This window comes from Myodes glareolus, chromosome 6 (genome assembly GCF_982192425.1).
Source record: "Myodes glareolus chromosome 6, mMyoGla1.1, whole genome shotgun sequence".
Classification (NCBI taxonomy): domain Eukaryota; kingdom Metazoa; phylum Chordata; class Mammalia; order Rodentia; family Cricetidae; genus Myodes; species Myodes glareolus.
Genome location: NC_142031.1, coordinates 21,545,597 through 21,573,199, shown reverse-complemented (window position 1 = coordinate 21,573,199; position 27,603 = coordinate 21,545,597). Strand labels below are relative to the sequence as shown.

The 27,603-nt window shown below is 49.3% G+C and overlaps 1 protein-coding gene across 1 annotated transcript; it reads right to left on the bottom strand.

The window, feature by feature from the left end:
* Positions 1–128: 128 nt before the first annotated feature.
* Positions 129–27,603, bottom strand: Cfap100 (cilia and flagella associated protein 100). Its single transcript, XM_048416675.3, has 17 exons — positions 27,424–27,603; positions 26,469–26,573; positions 13,273–13,350; positions 11,827–11,927; positions 10,224–10,416; positions 9,320–9,387; positions 9,075–9,238; positions 8,753–8,833; positions 8,209–8,390; positions 7,875–7,910; positions 7,661–7,796; positions 6,008–6,056; positions 5,753–5,904; positions 3,373–3,508; positions 2,424–2,629; positions 1,782–1,875; positions 129–403 (listed from the first exon to the last, which is right to left on the bottom strand). Exons 2-17 carry the CDS (start codon positions 26,518–26,520, stop codon positions 290–292), a joined length of 1,842 nt encoding a protein of 613 aa, XP_048272632.1. The 5' UTR covers positions 26,521–26,573; positions 27,424–27,603; the 3' UTR covers positions 129–289.

The window sequence follows — 27,603 nt, the reverse complement described above, 5'->3', positions numbered from 1 at the left end:
ACACCCTGCTTTCCTGGGGGACAGGTTTTGAGCTTTTCTCCAAGCAGCTACCTCTGATGAGAACCAGGATGGTGTTCTGTCCCTCGAACACGTTTTGGGTGAAATAACAAAGAAGGGGTTCCAAGAGGCTTCCTTCAACAGGTCACTCAGACTCCTGAGAGACATGGCTTTATTTCCTGTGAGTAAGGAGGCTGGCAGGAGAGCATGAGGTGGAGTTAGTCCCTCAGGCTCGCAGTCCCTGCCTTCACTAACTACTGACCTCTTCCTGAGCCCTCAGCCAGCTCTGCTGCTAAGTGAAGAAGAAGAGCAACTCCTCCTTGTCCTTGTCCATTATCATGTGCTCAGACTCCTCCTTTATTTTGATGACTGGTGGATGGGAGCGGCTTACCAATCTCCTGCCTCTCTGCAGGGGCAATAAACATGGTGAGCCTGTGCTGCCTATGTAGATGTCGTGCTGTCTACGTACCCTGCCATAGGGTTCAGGAAGGGGCCAGCAAAGCCTGGTCATGCAGACCAGCCACTCAAGGGTGGCAGTGGCTAAAGGGACCTGGAGTGTGGGTCAGCCTAGCAGTCACCATGTCAGCTCCATGGAGCACACTTTCTGAAGGGCACGAGTTAAAGTATTTCCTAGCTCAGGGCTTCCACAGGAGACCCTGCAATGTGACAGAACACATTAGAGGTTGGCCTGTAGAAGACAGTGATCCCTTTTAAAAGGCCCAGTCCCATAACCTTCAGCTCTTTCTGAGTTAAGCTGTATGTTCTATGTACAACAATAGGCCTTGACCGATGGTCCTAACCAATACGTAGCTCCTCCATGCTCTTTGTCACATACATGTTGAACTAAATCATGTAATATGAAGCTGTCTGCCAACCTCCCAAAACTTAGCTCTCTCCTTTGTTTTTGGATTTGCTTGGGGAAGTTCTCTGAAGGCTGCTCTCTGAAGGGTCTCCTCTGCCCTGTCATCCCTCTCCTGGCAACATGTGTTCTCTCTCTTCCCCTCTGCCCCCAAACCTTTTTCTTATAAAATTCCTCTCCAGGAAGGAAAAGCCTCCCCTTCCTGCTAAGGCCCTGTTAGGTTTAGACCTCCATATATTGTCCTGTTTCTGTCTAATGCTCTCCCTGCCATCTGAGTCCTGATTATAGCCTGGATGCCTTTTCTCCTAATGAGCTGCATCTTCTGAAGGGAATTATGTGTTCCACTTCCTTTCTGAACTAAACACTGGGATATTTTGTACTATCTTATTATTAATGGTGTTCATCTTTCCAAGCAATAAAATGGGCATCCATGTTTCATAGATGCCCACTAGCTCCCCTGTCTCTCAGGGACCATGCTTGGCTCCAGGCCTGCTTTCAGGGCCAGACTTTCTGCTGTCACGTCGAAAAGGCACAAAGATGCCACAGTTCTTTTTCTGTGGGGCAAGGGCTTCAGACCCCAAAGACACAGGCCTAACAACAAGCAGTTGCTTGACCTAGGGTCTGTTTGTGGAGTGGACAGAGCAACAGGACCCGGAGACTGATTGTTCATGGGAGTTCTGTGACTGAGCATCTGCACCTGGCAGAGGCTGTGTGAATAGCACATCTGGGAGATTGGTCCTGGTGAGGACAGCCCTAGGACAGGGTACTAGAAGTGCCTGGCTTTGGAGATTATTCCACTCCAGCTTGGCACTGCAAGCAACTGTCTATTTTTTCAGGGAAGTGATTTGCCTTCAGGGAAGCCTGGCAGCTCAGGCTGGAGAGCCTAGGAGGTACACCCTAGAGTGACCCTGGAGCCACCTCTCACCTTCTTTTTTATTTCAGCTTGGGCCCTGGCTCGAGCCCGCTGCAACCGCTCCTCCTGCAGCTCCTTCTGCATCCTGGCCTTCTCTTCACGAAGCCTGGAGACAAGAGGTGGCTTATAGGGACCGAGGCCTAGGAGGAACCCCTTTTGCCATTCAGACTCCAGGTCAGTCCATGCCTTCCCATATGTAGAAAATGCCCCCTCTGCCCTTCCTGTCATTCGTGGACAGATCAGCCAAAGTTTGCAGGCGAAGGCAAATAGGGGGTGTAAATGTCATACTGGCCTTGAGAGTGACCTAAGGTTTAGACCACAACCCCCGAAAAGCACCTTTCCCTAGATCCACATCTTTGTCTTCAGTTCCTGTGCCCACAATCCTACACCTTGGCACATAGCTAGGCACATAGCTAGGGTCTTAAGGTGCTGGGACCCCAGAGGAGATGGCCCCATGCTTGGGAGAGAGAGACAGACTTTGCAGATAGTTGTGTCCCATGACCCCTGCCCTCTGGAACTCACAGAGGCCTGGCCTCACATTACAGAGACCTGAGCCTGTCTCTCTGGTCAAGAAATACACAAGGGTGGATGCTGATGAGCGTCCTGCACCCAAGCCAGAGCTGCAGTCATAGAAGTTTGGGTACAGTGGCTCACCTCATGCGCCGCTCCCTCTCCTTGACCTTCTCAGCCTGCTCAATCTTAACCTGGGGCACTCTCTCCAGATTCTCTAGCAGCTCATCCAGCTGGTGCTCCACCACAGTCAGCATCTGCACTGTGCCCAGGTTGGCCTCCTGCTGCATGCCCACACACTTCCGATACACATCCAGCACCTTGTGGTTCAGGCTCTCCAGCAACTTGTCCTGCGGACAGTCGGCCAGCGGTGTGGCATGGCTGCAGGCCCCGCTCACCCTCACATGATAGCCTGCCTACACCAGCAGTCATTGCTTGCCAGCCAGGATGGAACAGCCACAGTGTGGGCTCAGAGAGTGGGGTTAAGCAATGGTACCTGCTTTTCTTAGCCAGAATAGCTCTAGTGCTCCTGTGGTCACGCTCTGACTCATCTCATATCCCAGCCCTTCCTCCAGTTTCTTCAGCAAGCCCATTGAGGCCCAGTCCCTGTTCCAGGGAGCCATGCACTGACCCCAGCTCCCCACAGGACCACATTCTGTGAGGCCCAAGGTAGATGAGCTCACCCCTCATGAGTCTGTCTGACATTGAGGAAGCAGGTAGCAACTGCTATGTGGATATTGAGTGGTTATTATTGAGAGCAGCAGACAAAAAGGCTTAGTCAGGCCTGGCCATAGCCAGTGCCCAGTAGCTCTTGACCAGGGAGGAGTCAGGCCCCTGACCTGGTGTCTGCCACACAAGGCACTGGGCAGTCTGGAAAGAGCTGAGTGAGTAAATGATATTTCTGTGCTAGCATGCTGAGTTCCTGGCCCGCCCTTTTCCCTGCTATCAAGAGTTTGGAAGCATTGCAGGCAGCTGAGGAGGTAGGTGAGCAGACCCCTGGAGCACATGCCACACCAAGCACACAGAGCATAGGGGGTGAGCAGGGCCTAAGATGCTGGGCCTGGGCCCTGCTCTGAGACACTCCTGTCCCTACCTGCTGGTCACCCTTATACTCCCCGAAGTGGAAAACACGGACTTTGAGCTGCAGCTCTGCTGCTGACTCCTCCTCCTTGGAGATTGATATCATCATGGTGGTGATCCACTGCTTCAGCAGGTTGACCTCCCTGTCCCTACAGGGTTGGACAGTTCCCTCAGCACCTGGCTCCCACTAGGCATGACCTAGTAGGCAGAGCTCTGTCCTTAGACCATAGGCGTAGAAGAGTGGAGGCTCTGCCCACCAGGAGTGCAGAAAGAGGAGTTACCCACCCTTTGCACCTGATGTCAGTGGAAAAGCCCTTAACAGCATTAGCTTGTAGAATTTTGTGATGTTTACCGAATTGAAATTCCTTCCTTTCTGTTCCTAATTTGTGAACCATGGTGTTGTTTTACACACTTGTTGGGATTCAACTTGTTTTCATCTTCTTGAGGTCTTTGTAGCCACAGTGGCAAAACACCCTTTTCTGGACCCCTCTCTCCTGAGCTGTCTGTGTCTGGCTTGGCATTAAGGCCATGCTGGTCTCAATAGGAGGCTAGGAGTGCTCCCTCCTCTTCTGTCTTTTGGAGATGGCTGAGGAGTGTCGTCATTTCTCCCTTATATGTGTGAATGTATGCTCTCTCTGTGTGTCTCTGTCTCTCCTCTCTCTCTCTCTCTCTCTCTCTGTGTGTGTGTGTGTGTGTGTGTTGAGACAGGTCTCTCACTGCCTGGGGCTTGCCAATGAGCTAGGCTTGCTGGGCAGCAAGTCCCAGGAAACCTCTGCCCCTTCCATCCCAAACCATGGTTATAAATGCATACCACCATGGTACCTGGTGTGTGTGTGATTTTATATATATATATGAGAGAGAGAGAATCAAGCACAGGTCCTCCATTCCCTTAAACCCTTGAATGAATGTTTTGTAGAATTATCTATTAACCCAGCTGGATCTAAGGCTCTTTTGCTAAACTATCATCAATTTCTTTGTTTTTCTCTTTCTCCGAAGTTGTTTTCTGATTTTTTTTTCCCCCGTAAGAAAGGGTGATTGAGTTCATGGGCTATGACTCGGAAACCACATGTGGGTGTTCCTGGGGATAACTGCTGTCTGTCACCTGTGTCCTGTTGGTAGTGTGGATGGCTGTGTTGAGGGAGAGCAGGTCCTCTGGGATGCTGAGAGGTTCCTGGCCTCTCTCCAGAGTATCTCCTTGTGCCTCCAGCCCTTGCCAGGGTTCCAGAAAGCATTTTTGCCTAACAGCTGGTAGTTCCACTTCATTCTGGAGGCAGCCATACTGGACCAGTAAGGTGAGTTTTGAGGAACATGGCTCCCTGTCTGGACACTGAAGTCTCAGCTGGGTCAAGGCCTATGCCCTGGCTGCTTCTGTTGCCTGAGCTGCCTTTGATGGGCCTCTGGGTGGCGGGCTGCTCCCTGTACCCAGCAGACACCTGGGACACACACTGCTTTCCTGCCTTCCATCTCAGCTGATGTCACCTGCCCCTCACATCACTCCCCATGTCTTCTACCTAGCACATCCATTTTCTACTAGCCAATGTATGGGTCTTTCTGCCGTCACTGCCATCCAGCATAAGTTCCTGTAAAGAGGCCCAGCCTGACCTTTGCAGGTCTTGGACCTACCCAGAAGATTTGCTCAGAGTTTAGAGCCTTGGTGGATGAGCCTGAACAACACCCTCACCCAGTACCCCAGCCCAGCCTTCCCTACCCAGCCCCCTTGGGCTCTGGAATGAGCAGAGGAAGAAACTGGGATGGGGTGGCTGGTGGCCACACCCTGTAGCAGGGATTATGAATCTGAGCATCCTGTGAGCTCTGGGTGGGAGTGAGACCAGCTCCTGCCTCCCCTGCTGCCTCGTTGACTACATCTAGGACCTTGGGTTTCTCTAGGGTCTTTCCATTGCCCTGGTCCCTTGCTATGCTAGACAGACTTTGACAGACCTGTCTTCCCAGACCCCATCCATCCCAAACTGACTCCAGCCAGCCAGGTGGCCCTGTGCCTTCCCAACAACTGTACCTATGCTGCTTGGTGCCCACCCAAATGCTGCAGGTCCCTGGCAAGGCACATCTTTCTTTCCTCACATCTTAGGGCCAGGGGTGTGGTGTGAGGAGCCCTGATACATCCCCATAGCTGAAGTGTCTTGAAGGCCAGCTTCTGGTCCCTTCCAAACCATGCCTGCCTGAGGCCCCTAGGGTATCGTGGCCTTCCACATGGCAAGGCTGACTTCCCAGGGGCTGGGTTAATGGCAGAAGGACTGAATGGGAGGTCCACAATGCTGCCTTCTGACTGAAGGTGGCTCCAAGGTCCTGGTATCTACCCAGACACTATACAAGGAAGGGGGCAGCTGATAGTGCAATGGGGGCAGGAGTGGCAAGGGGGCAGCATGGCGACCTACATGCGGATCTGGGTGTTTTTCAGAGTGACGTTCAGATCATCCAGGGCCTCCTCCATCTCCTGCGTGTTCTGAATCAGGGACAGATTCTGTTCCTCTAACTGTGTGAAGACATCCAAGAGCTGTTGGGGCTCAGTGAAGTACAGTGCCATCTCCTGTGAGGGGTAGGCAGAGAGGGTGCTGTATAGAACGGGGCCTGGTGGAGCAGTGTAGAGTACTTGATGGGGGTGCAAGAGGGGAGAGAGCCCTGCCACAGACCTCCCCATCGCTGTCAGTGTCGTCTCGTGATGGCACAGTAGGGCTTGACCTGAGGACAGACAGTGGGGTCAGAGCTCCTGGACCAGTCTAGGCCACAAGTGCCAAGGGAAGGGGGAGTCAGAGGACTAAAGACATGGATGGAACGTGTTCCCTACCTCTCCCTTCCCCCATATTGCACCAGCCCCCATCAAGGTCCCACAGTCGAGAAACACTCAAAATTCAGTCATGAGTCCCCAGTTAGAAGAAGACTACCTTCCCTTGGTCCACTGGGTTACTCTACCCTGATCTATACCTCTGCACTCTCACATCGTACGTACCTTCCTACTTACCATTTGTTTTGAGTGCCCCTCTGAGGTCACCTGGATTGCGTCTGGTTACCTGCCTCACTCATAGCCATTGGGCATACCAACCTCTTCCCAGCTGACTGCAAGCAGCACCACACAGGACAGGGACTGTCCTGAGACAACTCACAGGGATGCAGAGGCTGCTTTGCCACCACACTGCATGGACGCCACCTCCACGTACTTTCCAGCCCTTCCCAGTGATCCCCACCCACCCCTACTGGACTGTGCCCAGGAGCCACAGGTGTGTTATCTGAGGGACAGGTGAGGTCAGCTCTGCCAGATGCCCAGGGATGTGAGGTGGAGATGGAGATATACAGGTGCATAGATCAGCTCAGTCACTGGCTCAAGGAACTTCAGGAGACTGCTGTGCCCCGCTGCTTTGATCCACCTCCAAAGGGATATGGTCCTCTCAATTGTGACCTTGTGCAGTTCACAATCCATCCAGTTGTGTTCACCTAGATCCCTGCTTTTTGTTTTGTTTTCTTTTTTGAGACAGAGTTTCCTGTGTAACCCTGAATGTCCTGGAATGCATACTGTAGACCAGGCTGGCCTCAAACTCAGAACCCACCTGACTTTGCCTCCTGAGTACTGGGATTAAAGGCAGACACCACCACCACCCCGCCCGGTTCCCAGCTTCTTAAACTGTGGGTCCCGATCCCATGTGGGGTATGTAGTTAAATGTGAGGGGAAAAAACTGGGCAACAATGAAAGGTCTCCTAATATGCAATGACCAGAAATTAAAAGTCAAACAAAGGAAGTATAATTAATCTGGGGTATTTTGGACAACACTCACCCATGTTGCATTGTGCATTCACTGCAGACTTGGTTCTGAGTACACACATGCACTTTTCACTGTGCATGCTGTTACACCATACACCACCAATAATGTTGCCTGGAACCACCTCAGCTCAGATCCTAGGCTCAGGCTCAAGACTACATTGCAAACTGCAAGGTTTTTACTGTGCATCCAATATTCTGGGACTCTGAAATATGGGGCCTTGCTGAGCCTTCTGGGATAGCTAACAGACAGAAAAAGCTGCCCTGCCCCTGGCACATGTCTTTCATTGAGGAACGCCCCTCCACTCTCCTTTACTGTGCTGTCACATTAGGGCTACTGACTACCTCAGTCACCCCAGGGCAAGAACCAGACACCTGGGGCAGCCTTGTGGGGTGACCTTCAGCTGGTTTCCCTCTCCTCACCCTCCCCAAGAGTCATATGAAATTTCTTGCCCCTCCCCTGTGACCCTGCCATCCTGGCTGTCTCCTTTAATGGCCTTTGCTTCCCCCCCAGCTCCTAGAGACCACTCACAGTCTGGAGTCCAGCTCACTGTACAGGCTGGGTTGGCTGCGTTGGCTGAGCTGGCCAACCTGCGGGAGGCTCTGAGTGCTGGATGGGGCATGCCCAGACCTTGTAAGCTTTGGGGATTTCTTCAAGCTCTGAACCTCTGGGGAAAAGGTGGGGGGAGGTTTGTATGTGCCCATGGCGTAAGGTGTGGGTCCCTTCTGGACTGGGGCAGTCATACCTTTCCACAGCAAGGCTATCTTGCTCTTGCTAGACCCTACAGGAAGCAAATGAAAACCCCATCAGACCATTGCTGGACCCAGACTTTCCATGATAATTCAGGCTCCCAGCCCAGAAGAAGAGGCAGAGAAATGCTTGGGAAGAGAGCCCTTGGTTTGACTGGAAAGCCCATGTTCCTGTGGGAAGGCTCGAACTGTGAGCTCCTGGGTGTTCAAAGTAGGTACTCCTAGCCATGAAAGAAAGGACCAGATGGGGCCCCATACATACAGGGTTCCTTCAAGCTGGATACAGGTTCTCTAAACCACTACCAGGACCCACCCTTCTCTTTGCCCTACCTTTTTCCCCTGATAAGGTGGTCATGCTGCTGTCCTTAGTGAACTCCCCAGGCTCCTTGGCCTTTCTAAGAGCTTGGCGCTTCATCTCCTGCTCTTCTAACCACTCCTTGGGTGACAGCTTGTACAGAAAATCCTTGTAGATCTTGTAATGCTGCAAAGTATCTTCAAATTTGGAGATTTCACTAGGCTCAGAGAGAAATGTAGAAAGTTAGGCAGTGTCTGCCACCAAGTCCTAGCTGGAAGTAGCTGGAAAGGAATCCTGCCCTGCAGGAGCCAGAACAGTCAGGATTTCCTAAGTTGTGACTCTCTGTGACCTACAGGGCCTTCATCCACGGGGATAAAGGCTGCTGCTCTCAGCCTGGACCACAATGGTCCTGTGTCCTGATGGTGTGGCCTCAGGAGAGCCGCTGAGTCTCAGCTTCATCAACACCCATAAAACAGGCTACAGCTTCCCACAGGGTTTGAGTCCTTGAGAGGCCTTTGTGGTCCTAGGTGGCCCTTAACTCCAGTGAAGTGACAGAGAAAGGGGCCCTCTGTACCCTACCTTTTGATGGCCATGATCTGGGCCGTGAGTTCCCGGATCTCAATGATCTTCTCCACCTTGATCTTGGTCTCTTTCTCAGCCCTGGGGAACCAGGAGGGCCAATTTAATGGATCATTAAAGATCAATCAGAAATGGATGGAGCCATTGCCTTGGCCTCAGGCACAAGTCAGGTGGGGAGCTAGGGGTGTAGCTAGGGGTAATGACCATAGGTTGAAATCAGGGCCTGACTAGGGCTCAAGGTTCCAGGTCCAGGTAAGATTGGAGTAGACCTGGTTCGGGTGTGGGTTTTTACTGACACGATCACAAGGGCCTGGAGGCTCACAGTCTCATGGCCTGCACTGAGCTGCGGTCATTCTCCCTGAGGAACTCGTCAAACAAGTTTGCATCCTTCTCCAGGAACTTCTCAGCTCTCTCCAGCCTCCTCTCCTCCCGGGTGGCCAGCATTTCTAGCCGCTGGATTTCATTTCGCTTCATTGCCACGGCATACTGTGAACCATCAGAGCATGAAGGTACCTGGCTGGGCCAGAGCCAAGCTCCAGACCCTCAGCTGGATATAGCCATTCCCACCTGGAGGAGGAACATGTTTCGCTTCTGTTCCATATAGTCATTCAATGTTCCAGGCTCCATATTCCTATCTGCAACAAGACCCAGAAGGTGAGTAGGGGAGAGAGGCTGGAGCCCAGGCTGGAATTAGGTACCCAAGACAGTCTGCAGAGAAAGCTGGGGTCCTGCTGCCTACCCAGGATGTTACAGTGATGATGGGTCTGAAAAGTGGAGAAAAGGCTCCTTCAGTGTATAACCAACCTCCCACATCTGTGTGGTGTTCCTTGGATTCAACCAATGGATCAGTATATGGAAGAGAATCACATTTGCCCTACAGTTAAACAGAATTCCTTTGTCACTACAAACAACTGTCCACATAGAATGCATATTGAGCCCACAATGTATAGATCTATGGATGACTTAGAGAATACAGGTGGGCATAAATATAACTTGAACATCACTGTGGATTCTGATACCAAGGGGGCTCCAGGAAGTTGTCCCCTGGGATGCTGAGAGGTGATTGCTAGGCTCCACATGGTTGGTGACTATCTGCCCTGGGCCTCTCTTACGATAGCACCCCCACAACTCATGAAGTTGGCATAGAAAGAGGAGTCCAGTGGTGACCATGACCTATCAAATGCTGCAGTGTGACCAAGATGACCAAGACCTGGAAGGCAAATTTCAGTTATGACCTCCTCACTGTAGTTGAACTGCCCATTGCCTGTGATTGGTTGGTTGTTGGGTGGGCCTAAGCCTCTACAAGCAGAGCTTGCGCTACTGGTGCAGATCATGCAGTCTTCCATGATCAGCATGTTCTAGAACTGTGGCCCATCAAGACAGAGCTCTTCAAGGTATGTGGTGTCAGACACACAGAGACAGGGCCTTTCTTAATCATCCCTTATTCCTGCACAAGGTAGGGGTGCTATACCTTGGGTCATGGCCAGCTTCCAGGCAGTGTTGTTGCGGAAGGTGTGCAGCTGCCGGGCCTCAGCCATCAGCTCCTGGTCCTCTAGCTCCTCTTCTAGCTGAAGCTCCCGGCGCAGGCTAGTGTGCTTGGCGGACACCTTGGATGCGTACGTCATCTTCTGGTGCACCCTCAGCATCTTCTTTCGTTCACGTTCCTGTGGGGGTGACAGGTAGTCAATGGATCCAGGGTTTTGTCAGATGCATGTCTCCAGTGCCTCTTATCTAATGCCAGAGGCTGAAGGGGCCCACACATAGGGAGACACGCACACACTCACACATACACCTGTGCTGAGCACTCTGTTGTTGGTGCTCTTAGAGAGGCTGTGGGCTCTTGCACACACCCTGTAGGGTTGAACAGGACAGTGACCACCTGAGGATGGGACTGGGGAGAGGCAGCTATACCAAACACAGGTGCCAGTTCAATGTGCAGCCAAATAACAAATAGTACTAGCATGGCTAAGAGATGATCACCTGTCCCTTCACCCAAAGTCCCCTTTTAACTGAGGCCAAGAATTGCTAAAACTGGCAAAAGGTTTAGGAAACTTAGGGAACCTAAACCTGTTTCCAAAAGGCTGTTTCCTCTGCGGGATGTCCTGTCAGCTGGCTGGAAGCTTACTGGTGGCTGGCTCCACTGCCCTGCTCCTCTGTGCTACCCACAGGGCACTCTCATGATCTATCCCAGGATGACAGGAGGGACACTCCCTGTCTATAGCAGCTCTCAAGCCCAAGTGCTGTCTAGCATTGTAGGCTTTGCAAGGAAGTCTCCCCATTCAGAAAGATTCTCAGCATCAGTCTTTTCTGATGGGACCCATCAGCTGCCACAATCCATTATCTGATAATTCCGAAGAATCTCAGCTGGGTACAAGGGTGTGGTACTAGGTGAGGAGGGTAGTAGGTGGAGGAGGGGTGCAGCAGGTGAGGAGGGGTGCAACAGGTGGGGGAGGGAGGCAGGAGGTGAGGAGGGGTGTGGCAGGTGGAGAAGGGGTGCAGTAGGTGTAAGAGGGGTGCAGCAGGAGGGGGAGGGGTGCAGCAGGTGGAGGAGGGGTGCAGCAGGTGAAGGAGGGGTGCAGCAGGTGAAGGAGGGGTGCAGTAGGTGAAGGAGGGGCGCAGTAGGTGGACTGCATTGTCGCTGTTCTGTTTTGGACCTGTTGGATCCAGGGCTGCCCTGGCTCCAGGTCACATGACTAAAACAAGATGCAACAAGCTGGGATGCAGGTAAGACAGGGATTGGGGCACTCCCCGTGGGATTCCAAGCAGGGGGAGAAGCCCAGAGGAGGGGACCTGTGAGGTGTGAGACAGGCCTTGAAGGACATGAAGAATGCTGGGCGCGAATGGCATTCCACACAGGGAAAGTGGAAGAGGTAGAGAGCAGCTGGGGAAGCCACCTGACTGAGGCCCAGTCAGAGACAATGGTGGGAAAGCTAAGCAAGGTCTGCACTTGACTTCCTAGGGAAAGCGAGTGCTCTGGACTTAGTGGGTTGAGGAGGGAAGCATTTACCTGAGGCAGGAGGAACAGAACGCAGGGAAGCTTCTCAGAAGAGGCTGACCCAGGCCCAGATACTTACTGCAATGGCTTTATTCCGCTCCTGCTCTCTGAACAAGAAGAAATCCACATCCCCTGACATGTGGAAAGGGTTACTTGAGGGGTCAGCTATAGTCACATTCCCTGGAGAAGGAAAAAATAGCCCATGTCTCGGGGTCCTCGTGACTTTCTACTCATCATGGGATACAGCACCACTGAGTGTTCTTTAATCCAGTCACACCAGAATCTTCTCCTGGGTCCTTAAGCCCTGTAAGCTTGCCTCTATGGTTTAATCTTAGGGGAGCTGGTCTCCTGCCCGGCATCTGTCTCACCCTGGTGTGAAAATCCCAGCAAGTCTCCATTCTCAGAGAAAGGAAGCCAGAGCCTCTGGCCAAAAGTGATGGAACTGAACAGGTTTCCTATAGGTAGGGCAAGTGGGGTGCAAGCCAGGCCAACTCCTGGAGGCCCCTGAGAGATGGGCAGAAATCCATCCAGGGAACCAAATGCAAGCCCCAAGTCGGGGCTCATGCTGGTCCACTCTGTGAAGCCCAGGTCATGCCTTTCTCCTCTACACTGATTCAGATCCTAGTGTGAGTTCCAGGGGTCCAGGAAGTCAGAGGGGTGAATGGCACACAGGGTCCCCGGGTCCCCATCAGTGTGAAGTCCAGGACAACTGTGGAAGGCAAGAGGAGTTCTGGTGTGGTACAGACTGTTAGAGAGCCTGGGAGAGAGGAAGGGTGTGCCTGTTTTCAAAGACCTCTGCAGCCACACTTATGGCCACACAATGGAATGTGAGCCAGAACTGTTCAACGGGACTACTGGGATGGCCCTTTCCACCTGAGGCTGAGGTAATGAGAGGGTAGTGTTTATAGTGAATTAATTGATGTGGGAAGACTCAGCCCGCCATGGGCAGCACCATTCCTTGGGTTTGGGACTTGGACTGAACAAGAGTGGAGAAGATGCACTGTGCTCCGGGCTTGCACGCCTGCATTGATTCCTCGCTGCTATTGGCTGGCAGTTTTCAGTTCCCGGTGCCTTGGCTCCCCTACTATGAGGGACTGTAACCTGGAGCTGGGAGCTAAGATAAGCCCTTTCTCCCTGGTTGCTTTGTGGGAAGGGGCGCATTTTGTCAGAGCAATAGAAAACAAGGGCTGGGAGTTTTCTCTTTTTGGGTTCCTTTCTTCCAGCCTTGAGTCAGACATGGTTGTGCATATCAGCCCTTCCATGACCATGACACAATCTTGTGTTTGAAAATTCTGGTGAGACAGAAAGACTTAGGACCTGGTCACCCGGATGCCTTCTCAGGGATTTGAAGCTCAGATCTGACTTGTTTCCCATTGATTACCCCACTACCAACCCTCATGTTTCTGTTGAGTTTTGCCTAACAGGAAGATTAACACCTCCCTCTGCTCTGCACCTTGGAAACCAACCTGTCGCACCCTAGAAAAGGGACCAGGCTTTGCTTCACCTACCCTGCGGGGGAAACTACCTTTGCTTTTCTTTGAAGATTTCTTTTTATCTTCAATGAAGGAAGAGGAGCTGTTGTTCACGAACTCCAGGGTGCTTTCTGGTGAGACATAAAAGCAATGTGAGAGCCACAGCAATGACGCCCTGGCCCTGAGAGCTGTGAACACACAGCAAGGGAGGTGCTGGGTTCCAGATGCTCAGGGCACCAGCTTAGCCACCTCTCCGAGCTCCAGGTCTACAAGTGAGATGAGGATGCTGGCTTTGCTGAGAATTAAGACTGTGGGTGGCCATGAGCATCTCTCCCCTGAAAACTGGCAGGAGGCAGCGGCTTCATGCCTTCCCTTCCCTCAGGCCCCTTGATATCTCCCTGTAAACAACATGCCACTGACTCCTCCCATGGTGGATGGAAATGTCAATATCACATTCCTTGGGAAGCCCCACCCCCTCCCACCTGAAAAGGGTTATGCTAACCTGGCCCTGTTACAAGAAACCTTAGGTGAAGGGCCAAGTTCCCTGAGGCTGGTTCATATCTTTCTTCAGGTGACTTCAGGTGTTGAGGCCCAACTGCTTTACTGACCTTGTCACCCCACACCCACAGCAAAGAGCCTTGCAGGCCCCTCCCAAGACAACCAGGACTCCAGCAGCCTGGAGCCCCAAACCCTGCCAGGGGAACCAGAAGAGAGTAGAACTGAGCTGTGGGGGTAAGTCAGGGATGACTGTGGTCCCCAGTGCCCTGGGATGGAAGAAGTCAGGCCTGAAAGGTTCCAGGTGGAAGGGTAAGGGTGAGCAGAGCCGTGGAGGCCCAGCAATCTGTCTGAGCACAGTAAGACTCGATCTAAAGCCTGGGATACTACAGGACTGAGCACAGTCTCACTGTAGCAAAGGGTGGGCCAGATGAGGGGTGAGGTATCCTGTGTTCCCCAGAGCTCCCTCCTGACTACTTCCTAGAGTCTATGGGAAGTTTTCCTGTAGTAACATTTGATTATCCCGTCATAAAGATTAGAAGATACTAAAAAGCTAAACGCTAAACACAAACACAACAAAGTGAACCAAAGTCAAAACTGTACTTCAAATCTTCATTCTTAATTGAAAAAGAAAGCCATATACATTGTCAAAAGTTTCCAATTTTATGGTTGTTGAGAAGCATCCTCACCCATTCTTTCTGCTCAACAGAGGTATTTTCCTGGTGAGAGAGTCTTCCCTGTGTGTCCTAAGCTGGCATCAGACCCACAAGGTCTGTTTTTCTAGTTTATCTAGATATATCTCCTGTATCTCTAATTTATCTACATATATCTCCTGTATATTTAGTTTATCTAGGTAACTCTAGCTTATCTGGACATATCCTCGATATCTCTGGTTTATCTAGCTATATCTCCTGTATATTTAGTTTATCTAGATATATCTCCTAGTTTATCTAGGTAACTCTAGCTTATCTGGACATATCTGCTATATCTCTGGTTTATCTGGGCATAGCTCCTGTGTTTCTAGTCTCTATAGATATATCTCCTGTGTCTCTGGTTTAAAAGAAGACTTGAGGGCTGGCAAGCTGATTTAGCAGTTAAGAGCATCAACTACTCTTGCAGAAAACCCACATTCGGTTCTCAGCACCCAAATGGTGGCTAACAACCATCTGTTATTCAAGTCCCAAGGGATCCAACACCCTCTTCTGGCCTCTGAGGGCACCGGGCACACACATGTACATATAAGCAAGCAAAACATCCAAACAAATAAATCTTTTTACATTTTCTCAAGAGTACATTAATTTGAGGAAGAGGAAAGGGGTGAATCTGGGATGAATATGATCAAAATACATTCTTATAAATTCTCAAAGAAAACGTTTTAAGGGCTGTAGAGATAGCTTGAGAGTTAAGAGTGACCCCTGCTCTTTGCCACCTGTGACTCCAGCTCCAAGGGAAGCCTTCTCCTGGCCTCCCAGACACCTGCATGCATGTGACAAACACACTTGTACATAAAAATAATAAATATTTTAAAAAGCAAAATATATGTTGTGCATGCACAGATATCTCTTGCTTTTTCACTAAGATGCTTTTGACTACTTGCTGCAACATAGCTGAATCCTGAGGACAAGTGAAAAAGCTTGTCCTAAATGCAGTCAACCTCCGAGACAGATGGGATGAATGCGGGTCAGGTGCCAGCATTGCTTTGGGACTGTCATCAGTGCCTAGGATGAGCAGCCCCTGTGTTGAAGCTTTGTTTCTAAGGAACATTCTAGCACCCACCGGCTTAAGATGATGAACCCTGTAGGACAACTGAAGCTGACAGCAGACTTGCTCACCTGCCCACAACCTTTACACACTCTCCTGAGTTATTGTCCCTCGCACTGATTTCTGACTCACTTTACTATAGAAAGTTCATGTGAACTGGGCATAGAGGCACACACTTTTGATCCCAGTACTTGGGAGGCAGAGGCAAGCAGGTTCATTGAGTTCAGGGACAAACTGGTCTAAAAAGAGAGTAACAAGGTAGTTAGGACCCTATCTCAAACAAAAATGTCCATGTAGCTACTTTCATGGCAGGGTTTCTATTGCTATGATGAAACACCATGACCAAAGTAACTTGGGAGGAAACGGTTTATTTCATCACAGTCCCACATCATATAGTACATTAAGGAAGAAAATCAGGACAGGAACTCAGACAGGGCAGGAACCTGGATGCAGAGGCACATGGAGGATTTGCTCATCCTGGCTTACTCATTCTGCGTTCTTATAGGACCCAGGACTATTAGTTGTTACTGGCTTTATTCATTAACAAATAAAAGCAACACATATACAGAAGGGCCTCCCACACCAACCAGTCCAGGAGTAGCACCATCCACAATGGGCTGGGCCCTCACTTATCAATCACTAGTTAAGAAAATGCCTTACAGCAGGATCTTATGGAGGCATTTTCTCAATTGAGGCTCTCTCCCTTCAGATGACACTAGTTGTATCGTCCAGCCAGGGCAATGGGTCACTCCAGGTCACCAGAATCTGTGTTCTGAGACCAGAGCTACAGATTCTGGCAACGCGCCAGCCTGTCCCCAAATAACACAGAGACTTATTATTAACTGTAAGTGCTAAGCCGATAGCGTAGGCTCCTTTTCAGCCAGCTCTTATAACTTAAATTAACCCATTTCTATTAACCTGTGTGCTGCCCTGAGGCTTGTTCATCTCAAGTACCTACCTCCCATTCTGCTCTCTCTCCTCGTGACTCCACCTTCCTCCCAGCATCCTCAGTTTTTCTCTCCCACCTGACCTCTTCCTGCCTAGTTGTTGACCAGTTAGCTCTTTATTAACAATAAGAGCAACACATTTTCACAGTGTACAAAAGGATTATTCCACAGCCATTTCCCCATTTTTGTCTAATTAAAAAGAAAGGTTTTAACTTTAAAATAGTAAAATTATATACAACAAAAGCAGTTATCAAGTTTTGGCAAAAACAGAGAAAATACTCTATTATCTATCTTTGTAAGTCTAAAGTTTTATACCTAATTTACCTTAACTTATAACTAAGGAAAACCTTAAGTCTGTTTAGTTTTTAACTCCATCAGAGACCCCAGAAGGGTGTAATATTACTTGTTTTTTAATATATAGTTTTGGTGTGTTAAAGTTAAAAACCTTACTTTTTAATTAAACAAAAGGGGGAAATGTGGAATATTTCTTTATATTGTGTAAATATACATCAATATGATTGGCTTAATAAAAAAGCTGACTGGCCAATAGCTGAACAGGCAGAGGTTAGGTGGGGCAGGCAGACATAAAGAGACCATGAAGAGGAGGAGGAGTCTCAGAAGCCATGAGGAGGAGATGCAGCGGAAGTAGGAGAAGGGCTTGCTGGACCGGGGAAAGGTGACAAGCAACATGGCAGAGCGTAGATAAGAAATATGGGTTGATTTAAAATTTCAGAGTTACTAGCTAGTAACAAACCTGGGCTATAAGTAATAAGTCTCATTGTGGTTATTTGGGAATTGGCTGGTGGGAGAGAAAAGTCTGCCTACACATGGCTTCTTCCATAGACAGGTATTTCGTGTTGGTTCTTGCAACTGGAGAGACAGTTTCGTTTTGGACAGCGAGGGTAGAGCTGGATGACAAAGTCAGCTATGCAGTTATCTTTGCATTTATTGGTTCAGATTGTCTATTTTATGTGTCTTTTAATGGAACTTAAAGTCTATGTCCATGGCTCATTCACATGACTCACACACAGCCCCTTGCTAGACCCTGGGAGTATTTTCAGTCTTTTACCATTTCCCAACTTTGTGATGGGTTCTGTGGATCACCAAGGTTAGCATTATTGGCCCAGGTCCCTTGCACTACCACCACTGCACAGCCCCAGGCTCTGTTCTGCACACTCCTGCCTCTGAGGACCCACCAGCAGACAAGCCTCCACAGCCATGCTGGGTCTGCTCAATCTCCCGAGTGCTTAGAGCGCCCCCTGGTGGTAAAAAGGAAGCTGTTATGGGGCAACCAAGGCAGTCCTTCACGCAAATGAGGGACTGTCAAAGGAAAGCACAGTTGGTGAAAATGCCACATTCCCTTTCTGGGTTTAGATACAAGGACGTGCCCTGTTCTGGACTTGGTGCAACAGTAGCAGAAGGCTGCAGCAGAGATGGGGACGAGGGGGGTGAGGGGGGCCCCAGTGTGGGCAGAATAGACAGAGACCCTGAAAGACAATAGAAACAGGGGAAAGGTTGAAACCCAGGGAAGAGAAACCGCAGCCAGGCAGCAAGAAGAGTTCCTAGAAAACACCAAACACTGAAGGCTAAGGGCAGGAGTTGCAGTGCTGAAGCCTTTCCTCTCGTCTTCGCGCAGCCTCCTGGGATGTGCCTTACCTGCTTCTTCTCCTCCAGGAGTTGGGCTCACAAAGAGCAAACAATCAGGACGTCCCTACTTCAGTCAGTGGGGGAACCCTGCCTGACCCCATTGGTCTTTCACCAAACAAGAGTGTGACTGCTTTTCCTTGGGATGCCCTCTCCCCAGCATGGCCAAGAGACTTATGGGACCAGAACCAGTTTGCCATTCAAAGGGTCCGAGAGGTTCCCAAGGGAGGGACCAGGCTGTTACCAGAGCTTCATGGAGCCGATGTGGCTTATCCTCTGCTCACATGCTGCACCCCAAACCCTTGCTTCCCGGGGTGCCCAACAATGCAGACCAAGAGGCTTGATCTAGGGGCTTCTTTTGACATGACACACTGAACTTTCCTCTAAGCCAAAAGACCATTTGGGGAAGTTTTGCTGGGCCTGCCAGCAAAAGACCATCATAGCTGGGTTGTTGGATCATATTAAAAAGCAGAGGGGAAAGATGATGGAGCCCTCACCAGAGTATCCAGCCACCCCTCCTAACTAGCTTTTATACAATTCTTCCCTAATGACATGTAGTCTTGGGTCTTAGGAGAGGGGGACTCCATCTACATGACTATAGAAAGCCATCATCTCTGATGAGTAAAGACTTTCTAGTCTTGCCTTCGGGGAAACCACCCACCCTCCTGGAAGTATCCCCTCACCCAGGCTCTACATTAGTGGTTCTCAATCTCCCTAATGCTATGACCCTTTAATACAGTTCCTTATGTTGAGATGACTCCAACCATAAAATTAAGTTTATTGATACTTCATAACTGTAATTTTGCTACTGTTATGAACTGCAATGTAAATATCTATGTTTTCTGGTGGTCTTAGGCAGCCCCTGTTCAACCCCCAAGGGGGTCAACAGTCACAAGTTGCTAACCACTACATTATAAGGAAAACCCATAAACACATTGGTTCCAGACAAACTTTAGTGGAAACATATCTCAGTTTGATGTTGGTGACCTTGGTAGAAGCGAGTAGACACTGTTGGTGTCTCTCGCTGGGAAGGGATTTTAGTCACAAGATACTAAAATACTTCAGGAACTATCTGTCCTTTGGCACGGGACTTGCAGATCAGAGGCATTTTGTTTCATGGGTCTCTACGGCATAATAATTAAACCTTAAAATGTAACTTTGGCTCTTACTCCTGTCTCAAAACACTCACACACACACACACACACACACACACACACACACACACACACAGAGAGAGAGAGAGACAGACAGACAGACAGACAGAGAGACAGAGAGAGAGAGAGAGAGAGAGAGAGAGACAGACAGACAGACAGACAGAGAGAGAGAGAGAGAGAGAATGGTCAATTCCAGGAAGGCTGGAAGCATGACAGTCCTAGGAAGGGTGGCTTAAGTTTCTGATGGAGCTTCATGTGCCAGGGAGACCAAAGTGACCTTATCGTCTAGAAACCTGGGCCAGGTTAATTGCTGATAGAGCATCAGTGACTGAGGGTCAGGCCACTCCCTCGGCCCCACTGACTCTTGCTCTGTGACCCTCCCTGGGACAGTTAGACCTTGATCTAACACTTTAAAAATCTTCAAGAGAGTATTAAAAGACAGAATTCAGAAAGAACCCCTAAAGCTTAACCGCAAACCATAAAGAACCCATCCCCAAGTGGACAAATGACAAGCACTAAGACTTTGATAATACAGAAGTTACAGTCAAACCCCAGATGAGATGACACATCACTTGCATTAGAGCCACTTGTCAACAAATGACAAATGCAGTAGACAGTTGGTATTGACAAGGATGAGGACCGGGAGCAGTGAAGACATAGCTATCAAGAAAGCAGTCTGGCAACTCTTCCAAAGAGCTCAGAACCAAATGAACATCTCAAAGCAATTCTAGTCCTAGATTCTGCATCACAAGGAAGATGAGCCAATGAAATAGGGCATGGAGTGGAGACCAAGGCAGTGAGGCCAGGGTCCCACTGTGTGACCCCATCCTCACCCCATAGGCTTCACTGTCTCAGTGTAGACTGGGTGTGGAAGAGCTGTTTTGTCTGCACACCTCTCCACTATGAGCTGACTGCAGACATGTTCAGAGGACATGTCAAATCTGGGCTCCAAGGGCTGAGGCAAAGCCCAGATTTTGCTATTCCATATATATATATATATATATATATATATATATATATATATATATATATATGGTGCGGGAGAATTATCTGTATTCTGTCAATCATATTTTAATAAAACGCTGATTGGCCAGGCAGGCAGTATAGGTGGGAAAGCCAGACAGGAAGTAGGGGTGGAGCAAAGAGACTGGGAGTATTCTGGAAGCAGAAGCTCTCTCTCAGCCATTCCTGTGCAGACCACGGAAGAAGCAACATGTAAGCTGTCACACTGAGAAAGGTAATGAGCCCATGTGGCTAACGTAGATAAGAATAATGGGGTAACATAAGTTATAAGAGCTAATAAGTAGCCTGACCTAATGAGCCAATCAGTTTATAACCTTATGGAGTCTTGTGCGTGATTTTTCCTTGGGACTTGCTGGCTTGTTGGGGTACTGGGTGGGACAGAAACCCCAACAAGCCAGCCCTCATACTACAAATGGCGCCAACGTGTGGACAACTGTATCCACATAAAGCTTGAGACAGCTTGGGAAGTAATTCTAGAACAAAATAACAGCATTGCATGGTTTCTTGGTGGCAGCAATTTCTCGGGTCTGTTCTGCTTGCTAGAGGCAAGCAAATGCTCTCATCTAAGAGAGGCTTCCTAACTCAGCTTTAGCTGCAAAACTTTGTAGCTCCTTTAAGAGGTCCTGCCGCGAAACACTTAAATGGTATTGATGAAAAGCTGAACGCATGCTTTTCGGTTTTCAGTCGTAGCAGGAAAAACGCTGCGCTGTTTTAAAATGCCGGCTTTCTGGGCTGTCCTGCCAGGGCAATCTCTGACTCTTTCAGGCAGGCAGTCCGACTGAGTGTGGTCTGTGAGCAGAATGCTGCAGCTTGCTTGCTAGCAAGGACCTTGAAACGCCATAGAGTTGTGGCAGTGAACACAGCTCTGGCTGGTACCTCAGTCTTGAGGTTGGAAAGCTAAGGAATGAGCTGGATCTAGCCGTCAAAGCCACGGCTCTCCATATTGCTTAGTAAATTAAAGACTCATATGGTCAGAAAAAGAAAAATATACAGTAAAGAGAGATTCAAAGAGGAAGAAAACCTCTAAATGGTTTACAGTGTGTATATGCAGGCTAAAAGTTAAAGTTCTTAAAGTTAAAAGGAAAGAAAGAGAGTAGTTGGGTGTGGTGGTACACACCTTTAATCCCAATGCCTGGGAGGCAGAGACAGATCTCTGTGAGTTCAAGGTGTGGTAGCATACACCTTTAATCCCAATACTGGGGAGGCAGAGACAGAAGGATCTCTGTGAGTTCAAGGACAGCCTGGTCTACAGTGTTATTCCAGGACAAAGATATACAGAGAACCTGTCTCAAAAAGTAAAAGTAAAAATAAAAAAAATAGAGGTTAAAGTAAAGCCACACAAAGATGGAAAATACAAAGAGAATCTTGATACTGTATGTTATTATGCTCTCTTTGAATTGTTTGATTGCTGAGGAAGGAGCAACAGCTGCTAAAAGACTTTTGTTTATAAATGCTGCTGAACTAACCCAAGATAGGTATTTTGAAAATACCTTGGCTTCAAAATTGAAGTCAAAAGGTATGGTACTTTGGAGAAGAGATTTTGCTTTTGTTTCCACAGAAAATGAGAAGCTGTGGATTCATTCTGAGTTAAGAAAAATCAGGTTCCATCAAGGGAGGCCACCTGAGAAATCTCCAACAGGAACAGAGGGCCAAGATGTCTGAGTTCTACATCCAGAACAGATTCAAGACTGCTGTCTGAGATGATCGAGACTCACAAGATACTCCAGTCATGACTTGATTATAACTCTAAATTTTCTTTAGGTCCCCATAAGATTATCAGCGCCCCCAACCAGCAGGAAGTAGCCTGAAATACTACGCCCACATTCCCAACAAATGGATTATGGGTATTTTCCTTTGTTTAAAAAAAAAAGAGGGAAATGGTGCGGGAGAATTATCTGTATTCTGTCAATCATATTTTAATAAAACGCTGATTGGCCAGGCAGGCAGTATAGGTGGGAAAGCCAGACAGGAAGTAGGGGTGGAGCAAAGAGACTGGGAGTATTCTGGAAGCAGAAGCTCTCTCAGCCATTCCTGTGCAGACCACGGAAGAAGCAACATGTAAGCTGTCACACTGAGAAAGGTAATGAGCCCATGTGGCTAACGTAGATAAGAATAATGGGGTAACATAAGTTATAAGAGCTAATAAGTAGCCTGACCTAATGAGCCAATCAGTTTATAACCTTATGGAGTCTTGTGCGTGATTTTTCCTTGGGACTTGCTGGCTTGTTGGGGTACTGGGTGGGACAGAAACCCCAACAAGCCAGCCCTCATACTACATATATATATATATATATATATATATATATATATATATATATATATATATTATCCTATGCATGTACATTCATGCCTCCCATGCACATCCTCACACCCCTGGGATCAAACAGAGTAAGAATAGAATGTCAAGGACCTTGTGGTCCTGGGTGCTATATGAAAATGGGATGAACAAGTCATGGAGAACAAGCCAGTAAGCAGCGCTCCCCCATGGCCTCTGCATCAGCTCCTGCCTCCAGGTTCCTGCCCTTCATAAACTCCTACCCTCAGAACTTTGGATGATGAACTGTTGGACGGAACTGCGAGTGGAATAGACCCCTTCCTCCCAAGTTGCTTTGGTCATGGCGTTTCATGGCAGCAACAGTGGCGCTGACTAAAACAGCTAGTGAAGTCATGGATCTTAGGAGAGAGCCCACAGCACTTTACTAAAACAGAAAAATCCCTAAGGATACAGATACACTCTAAACAGAGGTCTCACCCTCATCAAAGCCACTCCTCTGCAACAGAAAACCACAACCAGTCAAATCGCAGAGGACGGGTGATTGCGGAGTGTCCAGCTCTAAACGCGTCATTTACACGCTGCTGCACTTCTAAGGCTCAGGAATGTGGAAGAAGGGGGGCGGGAGTGTAGGTGCTGGAACAGCGAGAAAGGCACGGGGAGACTGTATAGCCTAGAAATGACAGGGAAGTTTCGCTCGTGATACCGCGATAACACGGCTGCCTAAACCAGACCTGCACAATGACACCACCAGGGGATGTGCTAACACGGAGGTGGCAGGGCTGGGAACCTCACAGGCCCTCAAGCCTAGACACAGACACAGCAACTAAGGAATGCTGAGAACTAGAGAACTAGTCTTCCACAGGAATGAGGTCCCAACTGGTTAGTCTATATCATGTGGTCAGCAACACTAGATAGACTGAGCAAGGTGTGTGTGTGTGTAGCAATAGTAAAAGAAAAAGAGGCCACTGTTATTAAAGGAAATGGGGGGCACATGGGAGGGACTGGAGGAAGAAAAGGAAATGATATTAGATATATATAATAAACGGATATATATATAACTGTGTGTATATATACATATATATACGTGTGTATGTATGTATGTATGAATGTATGTATATATACAGGATTTCTCTGTGTTGCCCTGGCTGTCCTGGAACTTGCCCTGTAGACCAGGTTGGCCTCAAACTCACAGAGATCCACCTGCCTTTGCCTTTCAAGGACTGCGATCAAAGGCATGTGTCACCACCACCTGACTTTATATTTTATTTTTAAAAACACTAGCCAAGAGCCATCAGTGCCCAGACACTGGGAGAATGGTTTCCTGTTCTATTTAAGGAGCAGAGTAGAGGAATAGTGCCCCCAAAGAGGGAAGGCTGCTTACTGCTGTCTCCCCAAAACTCAGGAGCACCTCCTATGTCTCATCTCCCCTCTTCCACCAGCACAGTGGCTAGCACCAGCCGGTGCCCGATACAGATGTGTGGAACAGCTGTGGTCTCACAGTTACCCCCGATGCACAGGATATGGGGACAGGAGTGCACTGGGAGCCACATATGTGGATGGCCAGCTTTGTCTATCGGTGGTTACAGGCTGACTTTGGATGGTTAGTGAGCTGACTTGACTAGGTGTATGTCAACTTGACACAAGCTAGAGTCATCTGAGAAGAGAAATTGCTTCCATAAGATCTAGCTTACAGCCCGTATGGCATTTTCTGAATTAGTTATTGATGTGGGAGGGCCCATCCCATTGTGGGTGGTACCACTCCAGGAAGGCGGTTCTGGATGCTCTAAGAAAGCAGGCTGAGAAAGCCATGAAGGGCAAGCCAGGAAGTAGTACTTCTCCATGCCTCTGCATCAATTCCTGCCTCAAGGTTCCTGCCGTGACTTTCCTCAGCAATGGACTTTACCTGGAAGTGTAAGAGGAACAAACCCTTTCTTCCCCAGCTTGCTTTTGGTCATAGTGCTTATCACAACAGTGAACCTTCTGAGACAGCCAGGTTGCAACTCCCAAGATGTAGTGCGCTCTCTGAAAGCCAGGTTCCTCTGAACTGCCTCATGAAGCTGCTGCTCCCAGCCCTGCCCACCAGAGAAGGTCTGCCCATCTGACCCTCCTGGTAGCCATGAGTGAGGCTCTTTACAGAGATAGGGGCCTGCAGCACAGCCTGGCCTCCAGGAAAATGATTTTGGCCGTTTAGTCAAAAACCCTCTCTCATGAGGGTCAGGTTCTGAGCTAGATATTCTCAACCGTGGATCCCTGAATGGGACCTACACTAGCCAGCTGCTGAGGTCCTGTGAGGCAGTAGGCTGGTCCTTCAGTTCCAGCCTCTACAGGAAGGTGTGGTCAGCTCAGGACTCCCTCTGACCTCCCAATGACTTAGGCAAGCCAATCCCGGGTCTGGTTTTCTACACACTCCCCAACCCTCAAGTCTGTCCAGCTAACACCTGCTGCTTTGCCTCAGCGCTAGGGATTACCTCCAACTAAACAACCTCGCCCCAGGTCCCTCTACAGGAGGTTGGTTACACTCTCGCATCTTCTTGTGGTAGTGGAGTTTTCCTGTACTGTTTGTGTTGAGAGGTGACATCTATTTCAGCCTTTATTTTTAAATACTTTCAGACAAGAGAAAGGAGAGAGAGATAGTGAATATGGGGGTGGGAGGCTCTAAGCATCCTTGTAGGAGCAAGTACGTATAATAGTTCGGTTTTTGGACAAAGTGTCCATTGTCAGCAGCTGGTGATAAAGCACATTCCGCTCACGCTGTGGGATTTTGAATCTGCTGGAAAGTATGAAATGTCTCCGGTTTGGGTTTTTTTTGTTGTTGTTGTTCTTTTGTTTTGTTTTGTTTTTTAAGATAGCTTTTTGCATCAGGGTCTCAGTATGTAGCCTCAAACTCCCGATCCTCTTGCCTGATTTGCCCCAGTGCTGGAATTACAAGTATACACCACCCCTCCTGAGAATGCTCAGTGTGTGGGCTCATGCTCATGGGAAAAGCAGAATGCAGAAGGGCATTTTTATTGTGCGCTTGAAAGGACAAACTGTGGGCACAAGTTACTGCTTGGATGTGCACAGAGCTTGCTTGGAGGTGTCTCTGCGCATCACCACAGCGTCCTGGGGAGATGTTGGGGGTAGGCTTTCAAATAGCTGTGTGGAGAGCGAAAATACACTTTTGAAGCTTGAACCACGGAGGACTTGCCAAACAAAACAAAACAAAGCAAAACAAACCATTAAGTTGGGATTTAAACGCTGAAGGGAGCAGAGAACACAGAGATGATGGCACTGTCCACCTCACAGCCTCCCTAGGGGCCACCCAGGGTGAGCACCTATAGCATGCATGTCATTTGGCCTGAGAAGGGACATTTCACCCATACTGGGACCTCCTCCAGGCTCAACATAGCAACCACAGCAGAAGAAAGGAGAGACCTGCTTCTGTTCTGGTTTTCTCTCCTGCCCTACAACCATCTGCAATGTCTTCTTTCAAATCCATATGCTCAAGTCCCTGTCTCCACAGCACCTTAGAATATGACCTTGCTTGTAAATAAGGTCATTGCAGACGTGTTTACAAAAGTTGAGGGCATTCTGACATAAGCCCAAGTCCAGTGTGCTAATAAAAGGGACACTGCAACACAGATCCACACAGGAGGAAACACTATGGAAGTGTGGAGGCAGAAATGGGTGGTACCCTTAAAGCCAAGGGCAGAGGGGCCTGGGTCAGAGTCTTTCCCAAACATCAGAAGGCACCAGCCCTGTCCATCTTCCTGTCACTCACGGCCATAGAAGCTGTGCGACAGGCTTTTACTGTTTAAACCATGCAATCCCTGGTGGATCTGCATCACAGCAGCCATAAGAAACTCATACATGGTGTTGATTTCGAACCCTTGAGCGAGTTCACACCTCACTGTCCTGGGCTCCAGGGTTCCTTTTGACCTCTGGGAGCCCCCACCCAGCTCAGTACTTACTGTCCTCGACCACTTTCAGAGGGAGCGCAGAGGAATGCGCCTTGGACACCATGGCTGAGGACCAACCAGTGAGCAAAGCTTGGCCTTAGCTGAGGAGATTCTCGCCTGGGGAGAGACACCGTCTGTGAGTGGGTGATCTCCAAGCCCACAGCCCACCTTGACCCTGAGTGACTGACGACAGTTGGCATTTCTGCTATGTGGCCCTACCACTGCCTATCCTAACACAACCCTGCATCCAGGTTTGGTAGGATCCACTGTCTCCCTGCCTGGGCAAAGCTCAGCTGCCAGGATCTTCCTGTTCTTAGAACCCACCTGCTTTGGTCAGCCTGGGGCCTCTGTGCAGCCTCTCACCTGAGGTTAGGGGTAGGGTGGGGTGGAGTGGAGGCTTCACTCTTTAAATTCAGGCTCAGATGTCACTCTGGGAGACTTCTGCACCAGTGCATGTAATGACCTTAACATTTTCTTTATAGGTTCAAGTGGTTACCACTTAAAAGGCTTTTTTATTGCCCATTTCTCCCAGAATGCAAGCTGCATGAAAGCGAGGCCTGTATTCCACCAGTCAGAGTCCCTGACCGTATCCTGGGCATTCTTCAAATAGAAACAAGTTTTCCTGTGTGCAGAGGCTCAGCCAGAGTTCCGGACCATCGCCAGGAAGGGCGGGGGATGGAGCCCAGGGTTACTTGCAGTTTGAGCTATCCCTCCCGGCCTCAGTCCCTTTAGAAGAGGAAATAGCACCCGGGAAGCCAGCCTCCAGACACCCTGAGCTCCTTCTGCCACGCCATGCCCTGGGGCAAGAATGCAGCAACAAGGGCTGGGTGCTTAAATTAGGCCTGCCATAAAGGACGTGGAAAAGAGCAAAAAGGGGCGCAGAGTCTTGCAAAGGGTGCTGGATCTCAGGCCGGCACCCCATGACCACCCCACCTGGAGTCCCCAACGCGGCCCCGCGCACACCCACCAGCCGCGCGCACACTCGGCTCGCTCCGAAGTCTCAGTCTGCAGACTGAGTTCTCAAGTCTTCTAATCCTGAACTGCGTTTAAAATGCCAAGGCAACCACTCTCACAAGAGCTGTGATGTCACAAAGCCCCGGAGGCGGGCCCGGGCACCCAGGGCGGGCGCAGAGTCCAGTGCAGGAAC